Genomic DNA, 25,349 nt, shown 5'->3' with positions numbered 1-25,349 from the left:
AAGATCTCATATTAAGGACGTAGGACGCCCTACGCACGGTCACTCATGCCCTTGTTACTTCCCGGTTGGACTATTGTAATGCTCTCTACATGGGGCTCCCCTTGAAGAGCACTCGGAGGCTCCAACTGGTCCAGAATGCGGCCGCGCGGGTGGTTATGGGCGCAACTCGTTGTGCCCATGTGACACCCCTCCTGCGCGAGCTGCACTGGCTTCCAGTGGTCTTCCGGGTGCGATTCAAGGTGTTAGTTACCACCTTTAAAGCACTCCATGGCATAGGACCCGGGTACCTCCGAGACCATCTTCTGCCACCAATAGCCTCCCACCGACCAGTCCGTTCCCACAGGGTCTCCTCAGGGTGCCGTCAACCAAGTTATGTCGACTGGCGGCGCCCAGGGGGAGGGCCTTCTCTGTGGGAGCCCCATCCCTGTGGAACGAACTGCCCCCGGAAATTCGTAAGATCTCCGACCTCCGGGCGTTTCGCTGCGCACTGAAGACCCTATTATTCCGCCAGGCTGGACTAACAACACAATAGTTTTTAAATTGGGATATTTAAATTTATTGGGGTTTTAAATCTGAGCCACTTTATTTAATTATTTTAAATTTTATATTGTTGTTTTGTTTGTGTTTTTAAACAGGCTGTACACCGCCCTGAGTCCTTCGGGAGAAGGGCGGTATAGAAATAAAATTATTATTATTATTATTATTATTATTATTATTATTATTATAAGAATTACCTAGTGGCGATAAGAGTAGAGAAGAGTAACTACTTTTCTACTCTTATTGCGTCATCAGATAATCACCCAGCCGCCCTGTTTAGAGTGACCCGCTCTCTGCTCCATCAAGAGACGCGGGAAGACCCCTTGGAGGGTAGAGCTGAGGATTTTGTACAATATCTGTATGACAAAATTGCTCAGATTCGTGAACAGCTAGACTCTGATTGGATTGATCCAGAGGAGATGACAGGGGCAGGTCCTGAGAATATTATTTGGGAAGAGTTTGATCCTGTGACTCCCGAAAGCGTGGACAGGATACTGAACAGACTAAATGCGACATGTTTATTGGACCCGTGTCCATCCTGGTTGGTACTGGCCTCCCGGGAGGTGACGCGAGGCTGGCTCCAGGAGATTATAAATGCTTCGAGTGAGGGTGTCTTTCCCACCGTCTTGAAAGAGGCAGTGGTGAGGCCCCCCCCTCCCCCAATGTACTGGCCGCCTGTAAAACAATTGGGGGGGAGGGCTTAGCCAAGGGGCGGGGCCACCAACAGGCGGGACTGGGAGCTCTGCACCTCTTGTGCTAGCCAGGGTGGCACCAGATGGCAGAGCTGCCTGCCCTTTTCTAGGTCGCCCCCCTCCCCCGATGCCATCCTCCACTTCGGCCAAGGCAAGCCCTGGGCTCCGTAAAGAGACTTCTGCAGCCATTTGGTACCGTTTATTGGGGAATCTTTACAGACGTGGGGGCCGGAGTGTCGGTTGGGCCGGCTAAGTGGAAGGCCGGAGTTTGCAACCCGCAGCCCCCACCGGGAACACAATATGGGACACTGGCCATGATGAATGCACACACCACACACACACGCACGCACCGTCCCCAGAGGCTGGAGCCAGGAAGTGTTTGGTCCCTGGCCCCCAAAACAGGGGGCCAATCTCATCTTGGGCTCTTCACCCCCAGAGCAGCCCCCGTAGGTCCAACACCACCAACCCATAGCTGCCTTCCTTGAAGGTGTGGGGCAGGATCAAGAGAACGTTCCCCAGGGAGAACAGGCCGAGGGATGGAGGCCCAAGGCCGGTGATGGCCAGCCAGGAGACGGAGAGAGCGGCTGGGATCAGATTGGGCCTGACTCCCAGCAGAGACCTTTTATTGGGGGAAGACGGAGGCACCCTTCTCCCCACCCTCAGAGTAAGAAAGTGCTTGTAACTTCCTGGCATTGCGGAGGGACGGGGAGGTGGGCTCGGCTGCCCCAGCTCTTTCCCTTCCCTCCGAAATGGGAAGGGACTTAACCCAGCCCCCGAAGGGCACGAGAGAGGAGAGGGCCCCACGGCAGGGCCCTCCCTCCAAGTCCAAGTCCATGAAGGGCGGGAGGAGCACGGCGGGGGAGGGGATGACCCCTGCTCACTGCTCCTCCAGCCAGGAGGGCTTGTCGGCCCCGGGGCTCTTGAGCTTGATGTTAAACTGTTTCAAGGTCTGCTCCAGCTGCTGCTGGTTGCCAGCGAAGTAAGCCGAGATGGCGTTGTGGAAGAGCAGGAGCTGCTTGTGCATCACCTTCACCTGGGGGGAGGGGAGGGGGGGAGTGCAGATCAGCGTCCATCTGGCACCAGCACCCTTGGTCAGAACCGCCCCCCCCTCCCTCCTCCGCCGGCCAGGCTCACCTTGTTCTCTTCCAGGAACTTCAGCTTGACGGCCACGTCCGCCCGCAGCTTCTCGTACTTGGTGCGATGGGCCTGGAAGTTGGCTTGGGCGACGTCCAAGCGACAGAGTGTGCTGGCATCCCGGGGCCCTAGGCTGAGCTCCTCCAGGTCTGTGCGGTAAGCGTCATACTCCAGCCTGTACCGAGTGTGTGTGTGTGTGGAGGGTCAGAGGGGCCACGGCAGCCCTGCCCTGACCGACCCCCTTCCCCTGGGGAGGACCCACCTGGCCGTCTCGTACTGCTTGACGGTCATGAGGGTGTCCTCCATGGTTTTGTTGACGAGGGTGTTGATGCTGGAGACAAAGAAGTTGACAGCTCCCAGCAGGGTCTCTCCATTCTTGCACAGCAGCTTCTGAGTCTCAGCGTTGTAGCCGAACTCCTCCTGCGAGGAGGCGAGCCAGAGATGAAGGAAGCTCCTCCCATCTGGGACCCACAAGCCCTGCCATGGAAGGGCAGCTGCACCTGCTCTGCCTCAAAGGGAGGCCTGCCCCCCTGCTTTAAGAGTGGGAGGAAGCTTTGGGCCCCCTCTGGGTGCTTTGGGAGGGAAGAAGCCGCCCTCCTCCTCCTCCCAGAGTCCTCTTTTAGCCCCCGCCCCCCGCCTCGCACATCCACCCCAGCCATGCCCTTCCCCAGGCCTCATCTCCATGCTGGAAGCCTGGCTCTGCCCTCGCTTGGATATGCCATTCGGGGGGCAAGGGGGGGCAGAAGAGGCCACCGGCTGCCTCCTCCTCCTCCTGGGAACAGCAGCTCCCTCATCCTCCCTGCAGCTGTCCCTGCCCGAGGGTCCCATGGGATGCCCCTTTTTCATGGGCAGCCGCCCCAGAGCAAGCATTCCCCTCCCAGAGCCAACAGCTTCACTCCTGCCACTGCCCGTCCCAGCAGGGTAAGTCAGCCTTCTGAAATGCCACAGGCCAAGGGAAAGCTCTTGCAGGGCAGAGCTGAGGATTTTGTAGTTTCTGCAAGATAAAAATCGCTCAGATCCGGACTGGGCTGGACTCTGACTGGGCAGAGTCTATGGAGGAGACAGGGGCTTGTCTTGAAGGTAACGTCTGGGTTGGGTTTGAGCCTGTTTCGGTGGATGAAGTGGACAGGATCATGGGTCGGCTGGGTGCCTCCACATGTTTATTGGACCCTTGTCCCTCCTGGCTTGTTTCTGCAGCCAGAGAGGTGACTGGAGGCTGGATTCAAGCGGTTGTCAACGCTTCTCTGAGGGAGGGGGCCTTCCCCGCCACACTTAAAGAGGCGGTGGTTCGACCCCTCCTCAAGAAGCCCACCCTGGATCCAGACTCCCTTAACAACTGTCGTCCAGTCTCCAACCTTCGCTTTATAGCAAAGGTTGTTGAGTCCATGGTGGCACAGCAGCTCCCTCAGTTCCTGGAGGAAACTGACTACCTGGACCCGTACCAATCGGGTTTCAGGCGTGGTTACAGCACGGAAACGGCATTGGTCGCCCTAGTGAATGATCTCTGGCGGGCCCGGGACGGGGGTTGCTCCTCCATCCTGGTCCTTCTTGACCTCTCAGCGGCTTTTGATACCATCGACCATGGTATCCTACTGCAGCGACTCGGGGGGGCTGGGGGTAGGAGGCACCGTTTTACGGTGGTTCTCTCCTACCTCTCGGGTCGCTCGCAGTTTGTATGGACGGGGGGAGAGAGATCCACCCCATGTGGAGTGCCTCAGGGGTGGTTCTCTCCCCCCTGCTATTTAACATCTATATGAAGCCGCTGGGTGAGATCATTCGTGGTTTCGGGGTGAGGTACAATCAATATGCTGATGATACTCAGCTCTACATCTCCACCCCGGATCACCCAAGGGATGCTCTTTCTGTGATGTCCCGCTGCCTGGAAGCGGTACGGGCCTGGATGGGAAGAAACAGACTCAGACTCAACCCATCCAAGACTGAGTGGCTGTGGATACCGGCATCTTGTGATCTAGTGGCCCCGTCACTTGTGATGGGAGGGGAGGTCCTTACTCCCTCAGAAAGGGTTCACAATCTGGGTGTCCTCCTGGACTCATATCTATCTTTAGAAGATCATTTGACGGCCGTAACCAGGGGGGCCTTTGCTCAGGTACGCCTGGTGCGCCAGTTGCACCCTTTCCTAGATCGGGATGCCCTTGCCATGGTCATTCATGCCCTTGTTACGTCTTGGTTGGACTACTGTATCGCCCTCTACATGGGGCTGCCCTTGGGATGCACCCGGAGACTAGTTAGTCCAGAATGCGGCCGCGCGGGTTGTTACGGGGGCTTCTCGGTATTCCCGTGTGACACCTCTCCTGTGTGAGCTGCACTGGCTACCGGTGGTCCTTCGGGTTCGTTTCAAGGTGCGGGTGCTCACCTATAAAGCCCTACATGTCTTAGGCCCGGGGTACCTGCAGGATCATCTCCTGCCATCCTCCCATCGTCCGGTGCGCTCACACAGAGCGGGCCTCCTCAGGGTGCCGTCAGCCAGACAATGTCGGCTGGTGGCCCCCAGGGGGAGAGCGTTCTCTGTAGGAGCGCCGGCCCTCTGGAATGGGCTTCCCACCAGCCTCAGGACAGCCCCCGACCTCCTCTCCTTCCGCCGCGAATTGAAGATGTGGCTTTTTCACCAAATGGGCTGAATCCGTAGGGGTGATTTTAAATAATTTTAATTAATTTTAAATTGATTTTAATGTTTATGTAATTTTTTGTTCGTTCTTGTAAGCCGGCCTGAGTCCTTCGGGAGAATGAATGAATGAATGAATAAATAAATAAATAAATAAATAAATAAATAAATAAATAAATAAATAAATAAATAAATAAATAAGTAAGTAAGTAAGTAAGTAAATAAATAAAGAAAGAAAGAAAGACAGACAGACAGACAGACAGACAGACAGACAGACAGACAGGAAGGAAGGAAGGAAGGAAGGAAGGAAGGAAGGAAGGAAGGAAGGAGGAAGGAAGAAAGCCTGCCCACCAAGAGGGTGGGAGGTCTGCCAGGAGGAGGGTGGGAGAGGTGAGCTCACCTGCAGCTCCGGGGACTTCTGGCTGAGGTCTGAGAAGGCGTCCGCCAGGGCATGCTGTGTCTGGACGAGGCTGTAGAAGTGGTTGGTGAGGGCCCGTGCCAGGCCCAGCAGGGACTCATACTTGCGCTTGGTGTCGCGCAGCAGCTCAATCTGGGTCTCCAGTTCCAGGTCGATGGTCCGCGAGCCGCGCCCAAAGCGCTCTGACAGAAGCTGCTTGGTGCACTGAACGGGTGGGGAAGAGCAGAGAAGAGGTTGGCTTTCGGGAAAGGGTCTCTTGCCCTTATTTGCCTGGTGACTCTGAGAAGAGCGTTCCCTGAAAGCCGTCAGAACAGCCGGAAATCAATTTACAACAGGAACAAAGATGGCCAAGACCTGAGGAAGGGCACTTTCTCTGACACTGAAGGGGCTGGCGGTTGCAGCTGGGGAGCTGCCTCAGAGGAAAGGGGACTGCAGGAGAGGCACACCCTGACCAGGAGAGCAACCCGACAGCCCTCAGCTAATGCAGGACAGCTGCCTAGGCCCAGGCCCTCCGCTCAAAGTCCCCACAAGCATCCAGGGAAGCTCCTCACATAGCCCCACATAGTCCAGGGGCTACATGAGGATGTTTTTTGTAGATTTTAGCTCTGCATTTAACACAAAACTTCCACATAGACTAGTGTCTAAACTTATGGATCTTGGACTTTCTTATTCAATCTGCCTTTGGATTATAGATTTCCTGTCTGGCCTCTCTCAGAGGGTCAGATTAGGTAATCATATCTCTTTCAGCCCTTATTCTTACGACCACAGGGTTGCGTGTTGAGTCTCTTACTCTATACTCCTTATGTGCATGACTGCTTTCCCACTCACGCTAGTAATACTATTACTAAATTTGCAGATGATACAACAGTGGTGGGACTCATCCTGGGGAGGGACAGAGTCTTCCTATTGAGATGAGGTGGACCAGTTGCTTTCGTGGTGTGGAAAGAATAACTTGTTCCTTAACACCAATAAGACCGAGGAGCTTATAGTGCACTATAGAAGGAACAGATCAGACATCCAGCCCTTGCTTATCAATGGAAACTGAGTGGAGCAAGTGGCCACTTTTAAGTTTCTTGGTGTTATCCTAAAAGAGGAGCTGACCTGGAGCACTCACATTGCAGCACTGGTCAAAAGGGCCCAGCAGAGATTATACTACCTGAGACTTCTCAGGAAACAAACAACTGAATGGAAAACTGCTGGTGACCTTCTACCGCTGCACCATAGAGAGTATTTTAACTTCCTGCACCTGTGTCTGGTTTGCCAATTGCACAGGGGCAGATCGGACAGCGCTCCAGAGGGTCAACGTCATTGCCCAGAGGATCATCGGTTGCCCCCTCCCCTCTTTGGAAGAGCTTTATAGCTCCCGCTGCCTTAAGAAAGTTCAAAACATTCTTAGATTGTATGGTATAATGCAAATTGACTCAAATTCTAGACTAGCTTGTATAACAGAAGGGAAGAAACAGCCATAATTAAATATAGAATTAATGAGGATAATATATGAATATATATGAATAGAATGAAAATGCACAAAAGATTTGTAACCAATTGACACACTGTTTGTATTGGTATTGAAGATGGTTTGTTTTTATTTGTTTTTTATATTTGTTTTAAAAAATAAAATTTTTGTCAAAAAAAAAAAAGTTCAGAATATTCTTAAAGATCCATCTCATCCTGGGCACCCTTTTTTTTTAATTATTATCACCTGGCAGATGGTACAGGATAATAAAAACAAGGACAAATTGGCTGAAAAACAGCTTCTATCCCAGGGCAGTAACTATATTGAATTCTACTGTATAATGCAATATTAATGCAATATCAGGTTTTCAATTCAATTGTATAGAATGTGAAGGATGTATGTTCGTGTTTTATTTTTATAGTTATAATGTACACGGAAGATGGCATTTAATTTCGTTGTACGAGGTGCAATGACAATAAACTAAACTAAACTCTCCCCACCGGCTGTCACAGGCTGCCTCATCCTGGAGATTGTCCGCAGGGCCCTTAAAGGGACCCGAGGGACAAGAAGAGCCAGTGGCAGCCCTGCAATGCCTGGGACTCCATTCAATGCCTCCCCCCATTCCCAAGTGGACTTACTTTGTAAGTGTTGATGCCCCATTTCCTGACAATGTCAAACTTCTCCACGGCCACTCCTCGTGTGGCAGCCGCCGCCGCTGCCTCCTCCCCCGTCATGGCTGGGTTGGGGTGGGGCTGATGCAAGTTGGAGCCTGCAGTTGGCAAGAAAGGATGCCCACCAGAAAGACGGCAACCACCTTCCCTCCCACCTGGCACATTTCCCCACTGAAAGGGCTGCAAAGCCCCCATTTCCCCAGAGATTTCCCTCCCCCCCCCCGGCCCCACGCAGGGCAATACCTGTAGCCATGGGAGCCTGGCTGGCTATGCGGCTGGCAGCTGAAGGGCTTGGGGAGATGAGTGGTCCTCGGGGAGGGTGAGATGGAATGAGGGAGCCTGAAATGGAGGGCAGTGGAGGGGGGGGAGCCGCACCAGAGGGGGTAAGAGAACACGGGGGGGGGGGGGGCGATGAGTGTGACACGTGGGCAAGGAGATGAGGCGGGATGGGAGGTGGCATACCAAGGAGCAATGAGACAGTGACAACCCCCCAAGCCGCCCACCTCCCTCTTGCCTCAAATGGAGCTCTGGGGGGACGGACATGGCTGCTTGCACAGGGGAGGGGGCTTCCAAGCGCTCTCCAACCCCCCGGCTGAGAAAGCTAGGCAATAGCCAGGCAGCGCCCCCCCTCCCCCCAGCAGCACCATCAGTCCCTGCAAATGCTGACCTTTGATGATACTGGTGGGGACGATGCCCTCAGCCGTTCCCCCATAACCTCCAGAGACAATGCTGGTCTCGTTCAAGTTGGGCCCCGACACCATCACTTGCTGCAGGTCCTAAGGAAGGGGGGAGGGGGAGGAATCAAGCTGCCAGCTGTTTCCCCAGCAGGACTACCAAGGGCAAGGAACCCCAGAAGACACAAAAGGGCGCCTTTCTGGCTGCTGGCCTGTGAACAACGGGAATCTCGCCACTTGCTACAAAACTGCCAAGCTTTAAGAAGGGTCCCCTTTCTTCAGCTGCTTCCCCCAGGCCTCTCAGCTGGAGTCCAGCACAGCGGGCCTTTGCCTTCAGGTGGCCAGTGAGAATCCTCAGGGGCCAAAGCTATCGGGTGGGAGGGCGGGCGCCCGCCCAACAGAGGAGGGCAGTGTTTTCATACAGTCAGCACTGGAATGGACCCGGGAGAGCTTCTAGTCCAGCCTCTGCTCAGGGCTAGGTCTACCAGAGGAGGGTTTTCTAAAGGGCATTCTGCAGAGCACTAAGCCCAGATCTCTTGAAAAGGACAACACTGTCCTTAGAGATTCGCCTCTTGACCAGGAATTCTGGGAATCTATTTTAACTAGAGGGTTCTGCAACCTGAACAAACACCCCCCCCCCCGCTGTCTCCCCCCGCCCGGCCCGGGAGAAGACGGCACCCAGCTGTGTGGGCTCCAATAGTGGAAGTTTTTAAAAAGAGACTGGACAACCATCTGTCTGAAATTATATAGGGTCTCCTGCTCCAAGGGGTTTGGACTAGACCTCCAAGGTCTGTTCCAACGCTGTTATTCTATGTTTTACCTTCTGTTTGGGAACCTCTAGGAAAGGTGAAATGCCCACTTCCGTGCCCACCTGGGCCACTGGCTCTTGTATCTAGCCTGAGCCACCTTCCTTGAATGGCTTCTGGCCAGCTAGAAGGTCCTATCCCGCTTCTGCTTGGCAAACCTTCAGATAGTTGAAGGCCGCTTTCATCAGAGGTTAAACATAAGCAAACTGAAGTGCTTGGCTTGGAATCCTTTGCCCTCTCAGCGGCCTCCCCAAACTTCCTCCAACTTGCACCCACCTTGTTGGACCGCCCAGGGCTCCAAACGGGATCTGGTGGGACAGAGAGGAACCCGATCTTCGTGAGGTGTGTTTTCTGCTTTTTCCTGCCTCCCTTCCAACTAAGGCCGCTTCCCCTAGGAGTCTTGGCCCGAGGGAAAAGGATCCAGGATCTCACTTCCTTCTCCTCCCCCTCTCTATACCTGCTCCAAGCCGTCGTCATCCGCCAGGCGCCTGGAGTCTCCGTTGCCGTGGATGGCGATCTCCATGGTGGCTGCCTTGCTCATGGATCCTTCGCTCATGCTTGGTGCCTGTGGGGCAACGGGGTGCGGGCGGGGTCTTGAGATGCTCGCCCTCCCCCCGCCGCCTCTTCCGCGGACGGCACTGCGACGCCTCCCAGGGGGCTCAGCCCGGGGCAGGTGCGGTGCTGCAGCCTCCTGGGGAGCTCCGGGCAAAGGGGCAGATCGGCGGCCGAGGACGACTCCCTACCGCACGTACCCGCACCCCGGCCGGCCAAGGGGGGCTTCCTCCGCAGCTGCAGGCGGGCTCCCCTCTCTCCGGCCGGCAACAGCAAACCTCTCCCGGCGGCGCCAGCGGGAGCCGGGGCTACCGGAGTCCGCCCCAGATCGGGCTCCGGTTTTCGCGGCGGAGGTGCCTCCTGCCGCCCCCGATACCCGCGGACACCCCCGCCGCCCGCCCCGCGAGAGCGGCTGCGAGGGAAGCCCCGTCCCCGGCAAGGAGCGGCCCCGCCGGGCGCCCGCAGCACCGGCCGGGGAAGAGTGACGCCGGAGAAGGCCGGGCGAGGCCGCCGTCGTGGCCAAGAGCCGCACAGCCCTCGGCCGCCCGGAGCCACCACCGCCGCCCCTCCCGCCCCAGGAGGCCGCGCCGCAGCCGCAGCCCGCCCGCCCCCCGCCCGGCGCTCCCCGCGGCCGGGGGACGAGGGAGCCGGTGCGCCACTCACCCGCTGCGGGCCGGCCCCGGAGGCTCCGGCGTCGGTCGGGCGCGCGTCGGCCCCAGCGCAGGCAGAGCGGAAGCGGCGTCGGGCGGCGGAAGTGGCGTCACGGGGAGCGGAGGGGAGCGCGCCCAGCCCCCATGGAGGATCCCGCGCCGGAGACGCAGCAGCTGCGCAGCGTGAGCGATTCCCCCCCCCCAACCTTCTCCCTCCCCCTCCCCCTCCCCCTCCCCGGGCGGGCGGGCGGGCGGGCGGCTGAAGCGTCGCTCTCGTTGCAGCTGCGGGACTTCCTGCTGGTCTACAACCGGATGACGGAGCTCTGCTTCCAGCGCTGCGTGGCCGACCTCAACTACCGCGCCCTGACCCGCCACGAGGTGAGGCCGGGCGGGGGGTCCGGTTCGGGGGTGGGCGTGGGAGCGAGCGAGCGAGCCAGCGATCGAGCCCCTCCCTCCGTCTCTCCCCCTCCCTCCCTCCCTCCCTCTCTGTCCCGCCGCCCGCAGGAGGCCTGCCTGGACGGCTGCGCCGGGAAGCTGGTGCGCTCCAACCACCGCCTGATGGCCGCCTACGTGCAGCTGATGCCCTCCCTGGTCCAGCGCAGGATCGCCGACTATGAGGCCGCCGGACGCGACCCCGCCGCCCTCCCGGGGCCCGACGCCTCTTGACCCGCCTGTGCCCGCGCCGCCTCCGCGATGCCCGTTTTGGGAGGAGCGCTCGGAGGCCCCGAAGAGCGCCGGGAAGCCCCGCGGGCGCAGGTATCCTTCGAGCGGAGGAGAAGCGGCAGCGGCTGCAGGAGGACGGCTGAAGGGGGACCGCTTGGGAGCTGAGACGGGCCCCTTAGGAAAAACGGGCTTTTCCCAAGGCCCGGCTGAGTCGCCAGCTGAAGGAGGCGCTGCCCACCAGACGCCCGAAGGGCTCAAGGGGAGCTTTCCGTGGCTGAGAAGCATCCTGGGCCAGGCGAAGGCCCTTGGGGCCCTTGAAACCCAGCCTTCAAAGCTCTTTGCTAACCCCCACCTCTGTTTACCAGAGGCTGCTTCTCCCTTTCCCAAGCCGAGGTGGAGGCAAGAGCCTAAAACGCCCCTACCTGAAGGATCCTGGTCAAGGACCATGCCCGGCCCTGGACTGGGTGCTTGGAGGAGGACTCTGACAATCTAGAATTGGCACCGGTGGAATCTGTTGTCCTAAAGGGTGCCTCAGGTGGCCTTGCCTCTCCAAAATGGCTCAGGAAGTCCCCATGCCTGATACCTGAGATCCATTGCGCCGCTGAGCATTAAGCTTAATTGGTTATGCTTAAGTGAGCATTAAGCAGGCCTGGCCTGGCCTGAGCCACAGCACTGGGTTTTCCTGAGGCACACTTGCTTCCAATGTGACAGGGAGGGCCTGCGGGCTGGTGGTCTTTCAGGGGGCCTGTGAGATCATTGCTTTGAGGCTGGCAGCAGCAGCAGGACCAAGACCCTTCTCCCTCGCATGGCATGTGGGATGCGAGGCAGGAGTGTATTAAGGTCCTGGAAGGCCCCATCACACAGCATTCCTGCTAGAAGAGCTGCAGGGTGGTCCTGGGGATCCAGAGAGGTGAGGGGCTCTGTTCAAGCAGAGGCTTTCATAGCAGGTAGCCTGAACGTATCTAGGGAAGGCGACCCTTTAATGTAACTGTATTCAACCTCTGGGAACCCACTGGATGATGTGTTGAGCTGTTCAAAGGAAGGTAACTTCCTGGCTTCTGGTAACCATGGGGCAACGGTGGAAAAGTGGCTTTCCACTGCTTTTTCCTAGTCTGGTCTAATGGCGAGGCCTGAGTTAAAAGACACAATTGGTTAGATTGGATTTTTTTATTACATGTTAAATTCAGTAATTGAATTACCTCATTTTCAGAATGTACACTGTACTTGGAATGCTACAGCAATTACAGTCTTGTTTTTTTGGATTGCATTAAATGATGAAAGAGAAATCGATACTGTTTCTGAGTCTAGTAACTCATCTCATTTGGCAAGAATTTCATGCTTTGTGTAGAGAAACATTTTTTTTTATTGAAAAGTTTTACAAAAAAAAAAAAGAATCCCCCCCCAATACTCCCCCCACCCTTTCCTTCCCCTCCCCCCCACAGACTTCCCAGAGCAAAATACAGGGTATTGCATTTAACAAACATAATCTAACATAAGCAAACTAACTATAAACTCTTAACTTCCTCTTACTCTTTAACTCCGCCATAGGTACTAAGATATCAAAGTAGGAAAAAAAGATCATCTGAATATTTCATTCATAAGCTATTTGCAACTTTTTAGTCCCGTATTTGTTTTGTATATAGTCACTCCATCTGTTCCCGGAGCTTTCCCTGTTTTTAACTGCTTAATTGCAGCAATGATCTCCTCAGAAGTTATTGGTTGATTCAATCCTTCCCTCTGTTCCAACGTTAATTCCGGAATATTCCCTTCCTTTAAGTATATCTATACCTTGTATTGAGTCACTAGCATATAATTTTGTATAAAATTCTAAAAAAGCCTTTTTAATCATATTCTGTTGGTAAACTTCCTTACCTCTATATTCTATCTTACCAATGGCTTGTGATTTCTGTTTTTTCCTCAGCATGTAGGCCAACCACCTACCTGGTTTATTGGCATTACAAAATGTATTATGTTTAGCATATTGTAAGCTAGTTGTCACCTGATCAGCCATTAACATATTAAATTGCCCTCGTAATATATTTATTGTTTCTTTTACCTTTTTATCTCCTGGATTAAGTATAAGTAATTGTTCTTTCTTTTTTATTTATTTCTCTATCTCTTTCCGCTTCTTTTGTTGTTTTAGTCTATGTTTATTATTCATATGTATTAACGTACCCCTCATATAAGCCTTACTAGCATCCTAAACCATTTCCATAGAGGTACCCTTGTTCATATTAATAGCAAAAAATTCTTTCATTTGTTTTTTAAGCTCTTTCACATTTTCTTCATATCTAAATAAATTTTCATTTAATCTCCAAGACCTCCTTTCTCCCCTTTCCTCATGCTTTGTGTAGAGAAACATTGACCAGTTGTGGGATTTATTCCTTGAGATCAGCATCTGGTTTATACGGAACAGCAACATGTCTTGGTTACACAGTTCACCTTTATAGGTGAGGGGGATCCTCCTGTGGGGAGGGGAGGGCAGGACAGCTTTATGCCATCTGGGATGCACAGCCCAAAGATTTGCTCTTCCACAGGTCATGGAGGAACCATGCAATACAGAAATTTTATTGTACTTTTGCCAGTTTAGAGAAAACAAAGTGAACGTGCTTGTACTGTGGAACATGTTGCATGAATATGAAGGTGGGTTGGGCTCTTTGGAGAGGGAAGCCACCCTGCTTCCCTGCAGGAGCACAGGATGAGCAAGGGAGAATGTGAATGTCCCAGTGGAGCCAGGGTTAAATGGAGACTAAAGAGCAAAAACAATGCCAAGAGAAGGAGTTTATCTTTGTTCCAGCCAGGTCACGCCACCCCTGGATGGTGGGTCCAGTTCTGGGGGCTGCACATGAGGCGGGACCCTGACAACCTGGAGTGCATCCTGAAGGAAGCAGCAAGGATGGCCAGGGTTCTGGAAAGGAATGAAACCTGCCAGGAACAGTTGCAGGTGTTCAATCAGGTCTGGCTAATCTGAAGGAGAGGAAACCTGCTAAAATAACTTAAAGGAAGCTAGACAACAGGGTAGATTGAGGGTAGAACCCCTAGAATGAATGCCCAAGTGAGGCAAGGAGGTCCACTCGGAGTTTTGATCTATGTATGGAAACGTAGAATGTTTGTGATGTCCTGTTAGCCTGCATTTTTCTGGACGGGATGTTTGACAGGGAAAATGGAACGAATTTATCAGATTTATACACTGCTCTCATCTCACCGGAGTGATTTTGGGTGGGATACAGGTAATAGCCAAACAACTATTATAAAAGAACCCAAAAAACTTAACAAGTGTTTTTTTTTTAAGCCGCCTACCTAAGGGTTTCGAGTGCGGGCCGGTCCTGCCTGCAGGGGGCGCGGGAGGGCGGGCCGTTGGGGCCCCTAGCGACGCCGCGCGCGCCCCTAGCAACGTGGGCCCAGCCGCCATGGAGCCGCCCGACGGCCAGCAGCCTGTCCCGGGGCTCCCCGAGGCGCGGCCCTCGGACCCCGGCGGAGCTTTCCCGCGGCAGCCGGACCCAGCCTGGGCGCGCTCCCCCCGGCGGCGCCTGGCCACGCAACTGCGGGAGGCGGGCCGCGCCGAGCCGCGGGAGGTGGAGGCGCTGCTGGCCGAGCTGCTGGCCGTGTGCCGGGCGGTGCTGCGGGGCGGCGGGCGGCGTGCCTGGCTGCGGCTGCTGGAGGCGCTTCGGCTCTGCGCGCCCTTCCGCGGGCTGCTCTCCGGGCGCGCCCCGCTGCCCGCCTACCTGCGCGCCCTGCGCTACCAGGCCTACGGGAGCCGGGCGCTGCTGGCCGACCTAGGCCTCTGGGGGGCGCTGCGGAGGGCCTTCCCCCACGAGTACGCGGCGCTGCGGGACGAGGCCGAGGTGCCCTGGCCCCTGGCCCTGGCCGCCGAGGCCCGCCGCCTGCCCGCTGCCCCGGAGCCGGCCTTCGCCGGGCTGCCCTGCCCCTTCCGCGCCGCCTTGGACGCCCCCGCCGCCGGTCTGCTGCGCCCGCGCCCCGTCTCCCTGCCGGAGCTGCAGCGCTGCGTGGGGCCGGTGGGCGGCCGGTTGGCCCGCCGGGAAGCCCCCTGGGAGGCCGGGCTGGGCATGCTGCCCCTGGCCCTGGCCGCCGCCCTGCCCGTGGACTTCGCCTGCGCCGCCCGGTGAGCCCCGCCGGAGGGAGGGAGGGAGGCCGGCAGTTAGGGCCGCCTGAGCCCCTGACCCCCCCCCCCCCACTCCTGCCGCAGCCCCGCTCTGGAATCCGCCGTGGTCGCCAGCCCCGCACCGGCCCCCGCCGCGGCAGCCCCGGCGGACAGGCAGGCCCCGATGAGCGGGCTACAGGTAGCCGAAGTCCTCTCCGGGAGGTACCACGCGGGGGAGATCCGGTTCTTCTACCTGAACACGGCCCAGAACCGGCATTTCAGGTAACCCCGTGGCGCCCGAGGCTCCCCTCTCCTTGTGCTCGCTGCGGGGGGAGGAGCTTTGGCAGCCCCCGCTCGCCGGGCTTTTGCTCCCTGCAGGGCTGTCTTCCCTCCCCAGCCGGAGGGCAGCTTGCAAGAGAGCCGCCGGTTGCGTTCCCTTCGGAGGTGCTGGGGACGGGCGTGATCGGCTGGCGTGGGGCGGCGGACTGGGCGTTCCCTTCATGCCAGGCAGGAGCCTCTAAGGCTGCAGCCTCTGTCCGGAGGGGGGGCTCCTGGCAGGGCTGGGAAGGGCCGGGACTGCCCAGCCTCTCCGGGGAGATGTGCGTTGTAAAGGGGTTTCTTCGATGGCGTTCTTCCTCCCGCCCTGGCTGCAGGCCTTACGACCTAGTGACCGTTCCGGGCTACTTGATCAAGCCCCAGCACTATGTCTTCTCACCTTTCGGGGTGCTGTGCGTGCATCCCGAGGAGGGCTCCGAGGCGCTTTCCTTGGGCGACTGGCATCGGGAGGCCAGGCTGTGGCAGCTGATGCAGTACATTCCCTTCTTCCGCCTTTTCTTGGTCCACAAAGCCTTCACTCGGTAGGAGGCCTGGGGGGGTGGAGATGGGGGATTAGGAGATGCCCCTCCTGCATTGTCTGCTGCTCTGTGGAGAGTTGCTTGGAGGAATTTAACTCAGCCTTCCTCAGCTGGTACTTCCCCCCCCTCCCTCGCCCAGGTGGTACTTTAATGTCAAGCATTTGCAATACTTGAAGCGCCGGGAGAAGCTGAGCCTCCAGTTGCTTCAAGCGGTGCCCCATTTTGGAGCCGCGCTTCTTCACATATCCAGGTTGGGATGCAGAGAAGGCAGCAAGGAGGTTTCGGCACAGGGGGTCCTCTGCCGCATCGCGGCCTCTGCAGAGGTTTCTCTCTTTTCTGTTTAGGCTCTTGCAGGAGCTGCAAGCCGTTCACTGGCTACCAATGGGCACCAGCAGGTGTTACAACTTCGTTGAACTCAAGCGATCCCTGGCCCAGATGAACAGCAACGCGGACGGGTTCCTTCACAGGTTCCTCTCCCTCTGCACCTCCATCTTGGAGCTGGTGAGCCTCGGCCTGAGTGGGACAGGGGCTCTTGCAAGGGGGAGGAGCGGGGATTTTCAGGGGAGTGGTAAGAAAAGGCCCAAGCTGATCAGACTCTGTGCGTTGCAAAGACCTCCTTCTGCTTATAGAGATGGCCTCTTTCTCTCAAGGAAAGCTTTGGAGTAGATTGCAAGAACCAAGAAAATAAATCTCCTTTTAACTCTTGTCACATTTCACATTGGAGATGCAGCCTGATCAGTGGTTGTGAGCTGATGTGGGGAGCATATTTCAGCGAGGCAATTTAATTTAATTATTTCAGTAGGTTTGTAATGATCACACACTCTGTAAGAATCCAAGAAACTAAGCATGAAAAAGCAGTCCACACTAAATGACAAGGCAGCACACAAAAAAACCCTTACACAGCTCCCTAGATTTACTTGTTCTTTTTTTTTTATTGAAAAGTTTTAAAATGTTTTACAAACAAATTCCCCCCCTTCCCCCACCCCTTCCCCTCTCCCTCCCCCCCCCCCGACTTCCCAGAGCAAAATACAGGGTATTGCATTTAACAAACATAATCTAACATAAGCAGACTAACTATAAACTCTTAACTTCCTCTTACTCTTTAACTCTGCCATAGGTACTAAGATATCAAAGTAGGAAAAAAAAAAGAGATCATCTGAATATTTCATTCATAAGCTATTTGCAACTTTTTAGTCCCATATTTGTTTTGTATATAGTCAGTCCACCTTCTCCATTCCAGTACATATCTTTCATTCGAACGGTCCTTCAAATATGCAGAAATTTTAACCATCTCCGCCAGATTGGCTACTTTTAATGTCCATTCTTCAATAGTAGGCATTTCTTCCTTCTTCCAGTATTGCGCCACCAAAAGTCTGGCTGCCGTTATTAAATTCAAAATCAAATTAGTCTCTATAACTGTATATCTTGCATTATTTTCCGTTTTATCCTTGGTCTCTTTCCTGCCCACACAAAATTGGTAATACCCTTTTGCCAATCGATTTACTTGTTCTTAAGCCCCGTCACACACACAGCTTTTTCTTTCCTGCATTCACCAAACTGTATTCATTGAGCAAATGCAACCAGCAGCTTCTACAAGTGAGAGGTTTTAGCCAGTTGATTCCTCCCAATGTGTTTGCAAGCTTCTGTCTTAAATCAGATAGTCTTGGTAAATTCATTTTTGTAGAGGTCCACTGTGGAGCAAGCAGTGCTCTGTTCCGCCCGGTTTTTCTTCTACCTGTTGGGTTTTCTGAAGTTGAGAGAAGCCTTGGAAGAAAGTGGCCATTCAGTAGCTGATTAATGATACAGGCAGGCTCCTATGTTTGGGGTGAGATACCACCAGTACGCTGATGACACCCAGCTGTACATCTCCACCCCAGGCCACCCCAACGATGCCCTTGAAGTGATGTCCCAGTGCCTGGAGGCTGTGCGGATCTGGATGGGGAGGAACAGGCTCAACCTCAACCCTTCCAAGACTGAGTGGCTGTGGCTCCCGGCATCCCGATATAGTCAGTTGATTTCATCACTGACTATTGGGGGCGAGTCTTTGGCCCCCACAGAAAGGGCTCGCAATCTGGGAGTCCTCCTGGATATGCAGCTGTCCTTGGAGGAACATCTGACGGCTGTAACCAGGGGGACCTTTTGTCAGGTTCGCCTGATTCGCCAGTTGCGGCCCTTTCTTGATCGGGATTCCCTGTGCACAGTCACTCACGCCCTCGTCACCTCTCACCTTGACTACTGCAACGCTCTCTACATGGGGTTCCCCTTGAAGAGCACCCGGAGGCTCCAACTGGTCCAGAACGCAGCAGCGCGGGTAGTGACGGGAGCAGCATGGCGCTCCCATGTAACACCGCTCCTGCACGAGCTGCACTGGCTCCCTGTGGTCTTCCGGGTGTGCTTCAAGGTGTTGGTCATCACCTTTAAAGCGCTCCATGGCATAGGGCCTAGCTATCTTCGAGACCGCCTGCTGCTACCGACGACCTCCCATCGACCCGTGCGCTCCCACAGAGAGGGCCTCCTCAGGGTGCCATCAGCCAAACAATGTAGGCTGGTGACCCCCAGGGGGAGGGCCTTCTCTGTGGGGGGAACATACCCTCTGGAATCAGTTGCCCCCAGAGATAAGGAGAATCCAAGACCTCAGTGCCTTCCGCCGTGCCCTTAAAACCCACTTTTTCCAGCAAGCCGGGCTGGCTTAAGAAGAAATTTTTAAATGTTTGGTTTGTGATTTAAATGGTTTGTGATTTTTAATTTTGGGGCCAAATTTATATATATATTAATTGTTTTTTTTAATATTTGTATTTCATGTTCTTAATTCTGGCTGTACACCGCCTTGAGTCCTCAGGGAGAAGGGTGGTATATAAATTGGAAATAAAAAAAATAAAAAAAAAATAAACTATTGCAGGTATCCTTGCTACTCTTGGAGCTTGTTGTTTGCTTGCAGACGCTTCATTACCCGACTAAGTCACATAATCACAGTAGCATGTAGGATTTGCTCCCTGTTTATAGTCCACAGTTTGCCCAGCCAGTGTTGGAGGGCATATGGGTTTCTCCTGGTAGTGCCTTGATGAAAGACTGTTTTCTGCTTGATCGTTTATCTGGTGTGTTTAACCCTCCTTCTTCCAGGGTAGGCTGTTGGAGAGGATGTGTTCTTTTTCTCTCCTTCCTGGCTTTTTAATTGTCTCTCTTGAATGGTGTGTAAATGTGTGTAAATCTTCACCTTGGCAGACTTGGTCTGCAGCACTGGAGGAGTTTCAGACTGGATCTGCGGAGATGAACGACCCCTGTAAAGGGACCCAGGATTCTCAATGGGTTTCACTGTTTTGTGTGTAATGCTGGCAGGTGCGGGATGACACCTACAAGATGGTCCATGGGCTGCAGATGGAAGTGCAGGGCTACAAGTTGTACATCACCAAAGAGTCCCCGTACCAACAGCGGCTGCAGTTCGAGAGGCTGCAGTGCCGCTTGCGAGAGGCCGAGTCCTGGCTGCAGAAGCTGGGGGCCCTGGCCCTGCTGGTGAACTTCCTCATTTGCCAGACCCTCATCTCAGTGATGCACCAGGAAGTCTCCGCCTTCGTCAATTGTACCATGCAGGTCTGCCTCAAGAAAGGGGAGAGGAATTGGTGATGAGACCCCCATTTGCGGGGGTGGGGAGAAGAGACGGAGTAAAGCCTCCAGGGAAGCCCCACTCTTTGGCTTCCAGGACCGAAGAGCATCTGCGTTCTCACCTGCCTTTTGACCTCTTCCCTTGCAGGCCGATGGCTCCGCCCGGAAAGCCGTCCTCCGGGTGCAGCTGGTGTTCAGTGCAGACAATCAGCTCGTGGTCTTTCCCTCCAGTGGGGATCTGGAAGACTGCCTGCTGGGGGCTCTGCAAACCATGGTGGAGACCGTCCTGGAGGTGGGCTAGAGGGGTCTTGTTTTTCTGGCTCAGCATCTCCCGCATGCCCCCAATCGCCAAGCGGGATGGCCCATGAGGGGTGTCAGGGATGGGGCTTGGGTTCTGATCTGAACCGGCTGCAGACCACAACTTTCCTGGCTTTCTGTGCCTGCAGACCACCCAGGTTAAAAGTGAGAAGGCAGAAGCTCAAGCAGGCCCCAGAACCAGGACTCCTGAAGCAGAGCCTCCGCCCTCCCAAGCAGGTGGGGAGCCAAAGAGCCTGTGGGAAGATGGTTTGTGGACAGCGCTGCCTGGTTCTGAGGTGGGAGCAGAGATGCCCGGGAGGGAGACCTTTTGCTTAGTGGCACAAAAAGGGTATATCCTTTTCAGCTCTGCAAAGATGAGGGGCACTTGCTGCTGGGTGGCTTAATCCTACTGTGCCTCTGTTTCAATCCTTTATCCAATCCATAGCTTTAAGATTTCTTTTTAGCTGCCTTGCACAAAATGTGCCTTTTCAGCAAACAGCAGTTTGGTCCTTCCTTTCTCTCCTTAAAGCTGGAGACATGGCCAACCCAGCCAGTGGGGGTGATCAGATGTCCAGGTTGCGTGAGCAGCTGCAGCAGATGTCGGTCACGGTGCTGTGCGGTGATGAAGCCCAGCTGGTGCATCGTTTGGACCTGAAGGCCTGCAGTGGGCTGCAGGTGGTGGGCCACCGGCTGCGGGCTGAGTACCCCTTGATGTCTCGTGAGCAGCTGGAGACCGACCTGCACTCAGACAGCATCATCCAGAAGTCCACGGCTAAACTGCGGGACCTCTTCATGGTGAGTCTAGTCCGAGGGCCTCTGTTGGCCCCTTCACCTAATTTGGCAATGTTTTCCCACAGCCATCTTAGAAATTTGGGAACTTAACAAGTTGAAGGGATAGGACTCTCGGATGGTTCCGCCTCCCAGCCGCCTCCAACAGGGAAGGCAGCCTAAAGCAGCTCTCTGCAAAGGGAGGCAGCAGAAGGAATCGGCCCATGAGATTAGGAGAGGTGTGAGCCACATAAAATGCTGTGCCAATTCAGAAGTCGCTGCATTGGGTGCTTCATCAGGTTCTGCACCCACAAGAGAAATGAAAGTGAAAGGATGGGACCCAGCAGGTTGGTCAATCCTGAAGGGCGGAGGAGGGGCAGATATGTCCCAAAGAGAACGAGGAGGGGCTCCTGATTGTCAGGGACCTCTGCTGCAAGGCATCAGACTCTGGCCCACTGGTTGGCAAGGAGGACTGGCTGCCCAGAAACATAGCAGGCCTCCTGACAGTTACCTACATGTTCGGCTCAGGTGCCCCTCCTGGCAGCCCAGGGAGGCAGGCTGGGAAGGCAGGGAAGTGAAAAATGGGCTCTGCCGATTGTATCAGTAGGAGAAACATTTGCTTTCTGGGGCTGAGAATTATAGAGTTTGAAGAGAGCACTGGCCCTCCTGCTCCCTGGACACACAAAGCGGTCAAAGAGGAAGTAAAGGAGAAGAAGAAATTAGCCCTTCAAGAGGCACAACCAGGACTATTAGCTCTGTGTACAATGTGTACAATTGCTGTGTGGGTAGCGTGTGTCCAGGTACCGAGCAATAGTTACCTAAGAGCAGAAGGCTCTCCATAGCTTCCTTTGAGGGGTCAGGCTCTTGGGAATCTTCCCATCCCATTCCCTAGGGCGTCTTTCCTCGGTTGACTAGGTGGCCAACCAGATGCCTTCTGCAGCCCCTGCTTCCTCCTCTTTGGAGCCCAGGCAGGAATCCTTCCTTTGTCAAGCCTGTCCAGTGGTCTTCCTCGGGGCATGAGGCTTGTGGCAGCTGCTTTTCATCCGGTGGTCTAGGATGAAGATGATAGAAACAATGTCAGTGGGGACATCTTTCCTGAAGCTCCATGAATGGGAAGTCTTCTTGGCAGATTTGAGCCCGTGTCACGTTCCTTCATTTCCCTGTCCTCTCGGCTTCTTTGGCTTCTCAACATAGTGTCCCTCTGGAAGCATTTCATGGGTCTGCTCTAAGACGATCCTGCCTTCCCCGAGAAGCTGGGAGGCTTTTCTCCAAAAGGCAGCCAGATGCATTTCAGTTGCTTATCTTCAGGGAGGCCCCATTCCTGCAGGGCGTGGGAGTGGACCCTCAGTGAAGCACAGCACAAGAGCAGCTCCTCCTGTGGAGGTCCTCACCTGCTCACACCTATGAGACGCTGTTTGAGCAGGGAGGGCACAGCCTCCGGTCTCTGTCCAAGTGACCTTTTTGTAGGCTTCCTTTGGGGATGGATGTTTTTGCTTTCCTTCTGAGCACCTTCTCATGACCCATGAGGAAAGGAGCTCCTTCGCCCTTCAAAAAGTAACCTTGGCTGTATGTTGATAGGTGACAAATCTAGAGTTAAGTACAGAAGGTAAAATAAATGGTTTGCCTCTGCACAAATAAAGATGGTGTTCAAACCCCACCCCCCACCTCCCTAAAAGGAATTAGCCCAGGAATCAAGGGACATGCCTGGCTCCGGCTTTGGCATGCCAGGAGGCCTTCCTTCCCCACTGAAACCCCCTCTCCCCCCGGGCCTCCTTCCGCCAGGAGAGCCTCTGTCACCTGAAGAGCCTGGCCAAGCACTCCGTCTTCCCACAGGCTGGGTTGGCAGAAACACAGCTGCTCTGCCGAGAGTACTCTTGGCTGGGACATATCTACCAGTACGTGCACAGCTGGAGCGACGGCCAGCTGGAGAGCATGAAGGGCCTGCCGGCAGAAGAGTACGTGAATCAGATCCTCAAGTTGCGCACCTGGGCGGTCCAGGTGCAGAAGGTGCCCCAAGTGGTCATCACCTTCAACCGCTTCTTCCTGGTGGACTGCGGTGGCATTCTTCAGGACATCCGTATGTGTTTCCTGGGGTGAGGAGAGGGAAAGGGCCTCTCATGCTGCCGGCGTCCCTGAGCCTGCCCTGCTCTCTCCCCAGTGCCCCTCCTGGCCTCCATTGACGAAGACATCCTGACCCTCCTGCTGAGCGAGACCACCAAGCGCAGTGAGCAGTTCATCGCCGAATTGGCCTCGGTCCTGCAGCTCTACATGAACATTGGCACTGACATCTTCACCATTGCCAAGTGCTCACAGAAGGTAGCCGCCTCTTCCGGCAGCGGAGGCGGAGATTTTCAGGCACCGTTCCCTTCCCACGCAGGGTTGTCATGCGCACTGGGCCTTCCCTAGAATTATTTTGCTAGCCTGGGAAATTAAGGACATTGTACCATGCAAGCTAATACCCAGTGGTGAGTGGGATGGGTTGTGTTTGTGATCTTGGGCTCTGGAGAGATGCCGATTTGAATGTGAGGATGAGTTGAGGTTGTCTGGGTGGGACGTTGGTGGAGAGCCTTGGCTGGATTTGAAGTGTGTATGTGTGCGGGTGTGTGTACGTGTGTGTGTAAATAAAATTAGCTTAGGTGAATTCTTGAAGAATCCTTGCTGCCTGTTACATATTTATTGATTTATTGTATATATGTGCACACCCACACGTGTGTATAGAGTTTTATGCAAAATGCATGTGAGGGATGGCCTTATTTCTTGGTAGGCATCCATTAGCAGCAGAAACAAGCACTTTGGTCTAGTGCTTAAAGCCCCAGGCTAGAAATGGGGAGATGGCGAGTTCACTTTAGCCATGAAAACCAACTGGGTGACCTTGGGTCAGCCCCTCTCTCAGTCCAACCCACCTCACAGGGTGGTTGTTGTGAGGAGGATATGTTGGATCTGTTCACCACCTTGAGTTATTTGTAAAAATAATAAAGAGAAATACACACACACACACACACACACACACACACACACACACACATACATATACATATATATATGTTTTCTGAGGTTTTCGTGGGTGTTTGTATGTAGGTCTTTGGTTATTCGGGTTTTCTCCCGCGTAAAATTGGAAGTGTCTTGGCGACGTTTTCAGTCAGAAAAGAGGAACCAACTTCTTCCCTGGTCCAACACCTTAAAGCCACAGGACATGAAATTGACTTTAAAAAGACCAGAACTATCGCCAAAACTGAACACTTTAACAACAGAATAATCAGAGAAGCTATCGAGATAGAAGAATGCCCACACAGCATGAATAAACAGGATGATACCTCCCGCCTACCAGCCATTTGGAAACCCGCCCTTATTGACAAACGAGTCTCTAACACAAAGAATGACACCAGACTCACACTCACGAAAACCACACAGGATGTTACCACCACACATCCACGCAAAAAGCAAACTCAAACCCACACCGATGATGAGGCACGACCACAAACCAGAAGCCAGACCACAGCTGCATCATTAGCCATTTTAAACCCTCCAATCCATACATGAAGCAAACTGACACCCACCATGAAGAAGTGGCACGACCACGAACGTGAAGCCAAACAACAGCAACGCAGCTCACCAGCTCAAATTCCCCTGCAACTCAGACTAATCCGAGCACAACCAAACCCCCACCCAAACAGAACACACCCCCATCCAATCAGAGCACAGCCAACCCCCATCCAATCAGAGCACAGCTAAGCCCCCAACCAATCAGAACACACCCCCACTGGCAGTTAAAAGGAAGAAACAGCTGTGATCACACATTGCTCCTAGAAGTATGAAGCCGAAAACACCAGCCTGAAGATGATGAATGAGACTTCATTGAAACGTCGCCAAGACACTTCCAATTTTACGTGGAGAAAATCCAAATAACCAAAGACCTACACACACACACACACACACACACACACACACACACACACATATATGTAAGTCTTGGTTTATTTGGGTCTTTTCCCGTATAAGATTGAGAGTATCTTGGTGACATTTCGATGAGGTCCCACTTATCATCTTCAGGCTGGTGTCTTCGGCTTCGTGCATGTGCGAACAAAGCGTGATCGGAGATGCCGTCTCTCTATAAATACTGGTGGGGAGGTGTGGAGTGCTGGCCTTGTTGTTGTAAGTGGGTTGGTTGGCTGTGTTGTAATGGGCCATGTGGCAGCATCCTGAGCTCCAGTGTTGTGACATCCTGAGTCCTGAGCTGCAATATCCTGGGTAGTTGGCTGTGTTGTAACATCTACCCGAAAAAAACCCAAACCGCTACTTATACACTTAATCACATCACCACCCTGCACAGATCAACTCCATAGCCAAGACTCCAGAACCAAATGCCTAGCCGACAAAGACCACCTGAAATCTGAATTACACACTCTCACAAACATATTAATCTCCAACGGATGCCAAAGAAACACAATTACCAACCTAATCCAAAGGGAGACACCCCCAAGAACCGAGACACAGAACAGGACAATGGCTTCGCCCTCCTCCCTTACATCAAAGGCACCACAGATAAAATCAGCAAAATTCTCCACAAACACAACATCAAGACAACCTTCTGCCCTGACCAAAAAATAGCCAACATCTTTTTTTAAAAAAACCTTTATTAACACTTAAAATCCAAAAATACAAGTTAAAATATCTCTATAACAAAAATAGATCCATAATAATTATACAATTCACGCTGAATTGTATAAAAAAATAGCCAACATCTTAAGAAACCCCAAAGACAAAATCCAGCTAGAAAACCAAGGAGTCTATGAAATACCATGCAAAATCTGCCCAGCCACATACATTGGACAAACCATTAGGAGAATAAACG

The 25,349-nt window shown here is 54.0% G+C and overlaps 3 protein-coding genes across 10 annotated transcripts in view; 2 read left to right on the top strand and 1 right to left on the bottom strand.

Moving 5' to 3' along the window:
• Window positions 1-1,413: 1,413 nt before the first annotated feature.
• On the bottom strand, window positions 1,414-10,374 carry ARFIP2 (ARF interacting protein 2). Of its 4 annotated transcripts, XM_034426382.2 has the most exons (10): window positions 10,227-10,352; window positions 9,469-9,576; window positions 9,288-9,319; window positions 8,199-8,307; window positions 7,775-7,870; window positions 7,499-7,629; window positions 5,387-5,608; window positions 2,626-2,783; window positions 2,364-2,538; window positions 1,414-2,262 (listed from the first exon to the last, which is right to left on the bottom strand). In XM_034426382.2, exons 4-10 carry the CDS (start codon window positions 8,290-8,292, stop codon window positions 2,107-2,109), a joined length of 1,032 nt encoding a protein of 343 aa, XP_034282273.1. In that variant the 5' UTR covers window positions 8,293-8,307; window positions 9,288-9,319; window positions 9,469-9,576; window positions 10,227-10,352; the 3' UTR covers window positions 1,414-2,106. The 4 variants fall into 4 exon arrangements, with proteins under 4 accessions (XP_034282273.1, XP_034282271.1, XP_087750690.1 ...); XM_034426380.2 differs by lacking the exon at window positions 9,288-9,319 and having other exon boundaries at window positions 10,227-10,374; XM_087894564.1 differs by lacking the exon at window positions 7,775-7,870 and having other exon boundaries at window positions 10,227-10,327.
• TIMM10B (translocase of inner mitochondrial membrane 10B) lies at window positions 10,271-12,166 on the top strand. The gene is made up of 3 exons (XM_034426387.3): window positions 10,271-10,396; window positions 10,496-10,591; window positions 10,718-12,166. The coding sequence occupies exons 1-3, from the start codon at window positions 10,358-10,360 to the stop codon at window positions 10,877-10,879; spliced, it is 297 nt and encodes a 98-aa protein (XP_034282278.1). The 5' UTR covers window positions 10,271-10,357; the 3' UTR covers window positions 10,880-12,166.
• Window positions 12,167-12,974: 808 nt separating this feature from the next.
• Window positions 12,975-25,349, top strand: part of DNHD1 (dynein heavy chain domain 1) — a 66,171-nt gene continuing 53,796 nt past the window's right edge. For 4 of the 5 annotated variants that reach the window (XR_015734363.1, XM_034426355.3, XM_034426353.3 and 1 more), the window contains exons 1-11: window positions 12,975-14,999; window positions 15,084-15,260; window positions 15,632-15,835; window positions 15,972-16,082; window positions 16,177-16,333; window positions 19,169-19,420; window positions 19,581-19,724; window positions 19,879-19,966; window positions 20,259-20,524; window positions 22,331-22,574; window positions 22,656-22,813. Coding sequence is in view for 4 of the 5 variants with exons in the window: in XM_034426355.3 (XP_034282246.2) it covers window positions 14,287-14,999; window positions 15,084-15,260; window positions 15,632-15,835; window positions 15,972-16,082; window positions 16,177-16,333; window positions 19,169-19,420; window positions 19,581-19,724; window positions 19,879-19,966; window positions 20,259-20,524; window positions 22,331-22,574; window positions 22,656-22,813 (2,514 nt within the window). In the remaining variant the exon portion in view is untranslated. The remainder of the gene's footprint in view (window positions 15,000-15,083; window positions 15,261-15,631; window positions 15,836-15,971; window positions 16,083-16,176; window positions 16,334-19,168; window positions 19,421-19,580; window positions 19,725-19,878; window positions 19,967-20,258; window positions 20,525-22,330; window positions 22,575-22,655; window positions 22,814-25,349) is intronic. The other variant, XM_034426350.3, reaches the window with a different exon arrangement.

Source organism: Pantherophis guttatus, chromosome 5 (genome assembly GCF_059756535.1).
Source record: "Pantherophis guttatus breed Tessera chromosome 5, ASM5975653v1, whole genome shotgun sequence".
NCBI classification, from domain to species: domain Eukaryota; kingdom Metazoa; phylum Chordata; class Lepidosauria; order Squamata; family Colubridae; genus Pantherophis; species Pantherophis guttatus.
The sequence above is the reverse complement of the archived record's forward strand: the minus strand, read 5'-3'. Positions and strand labels throughout refer to the sequence as shown.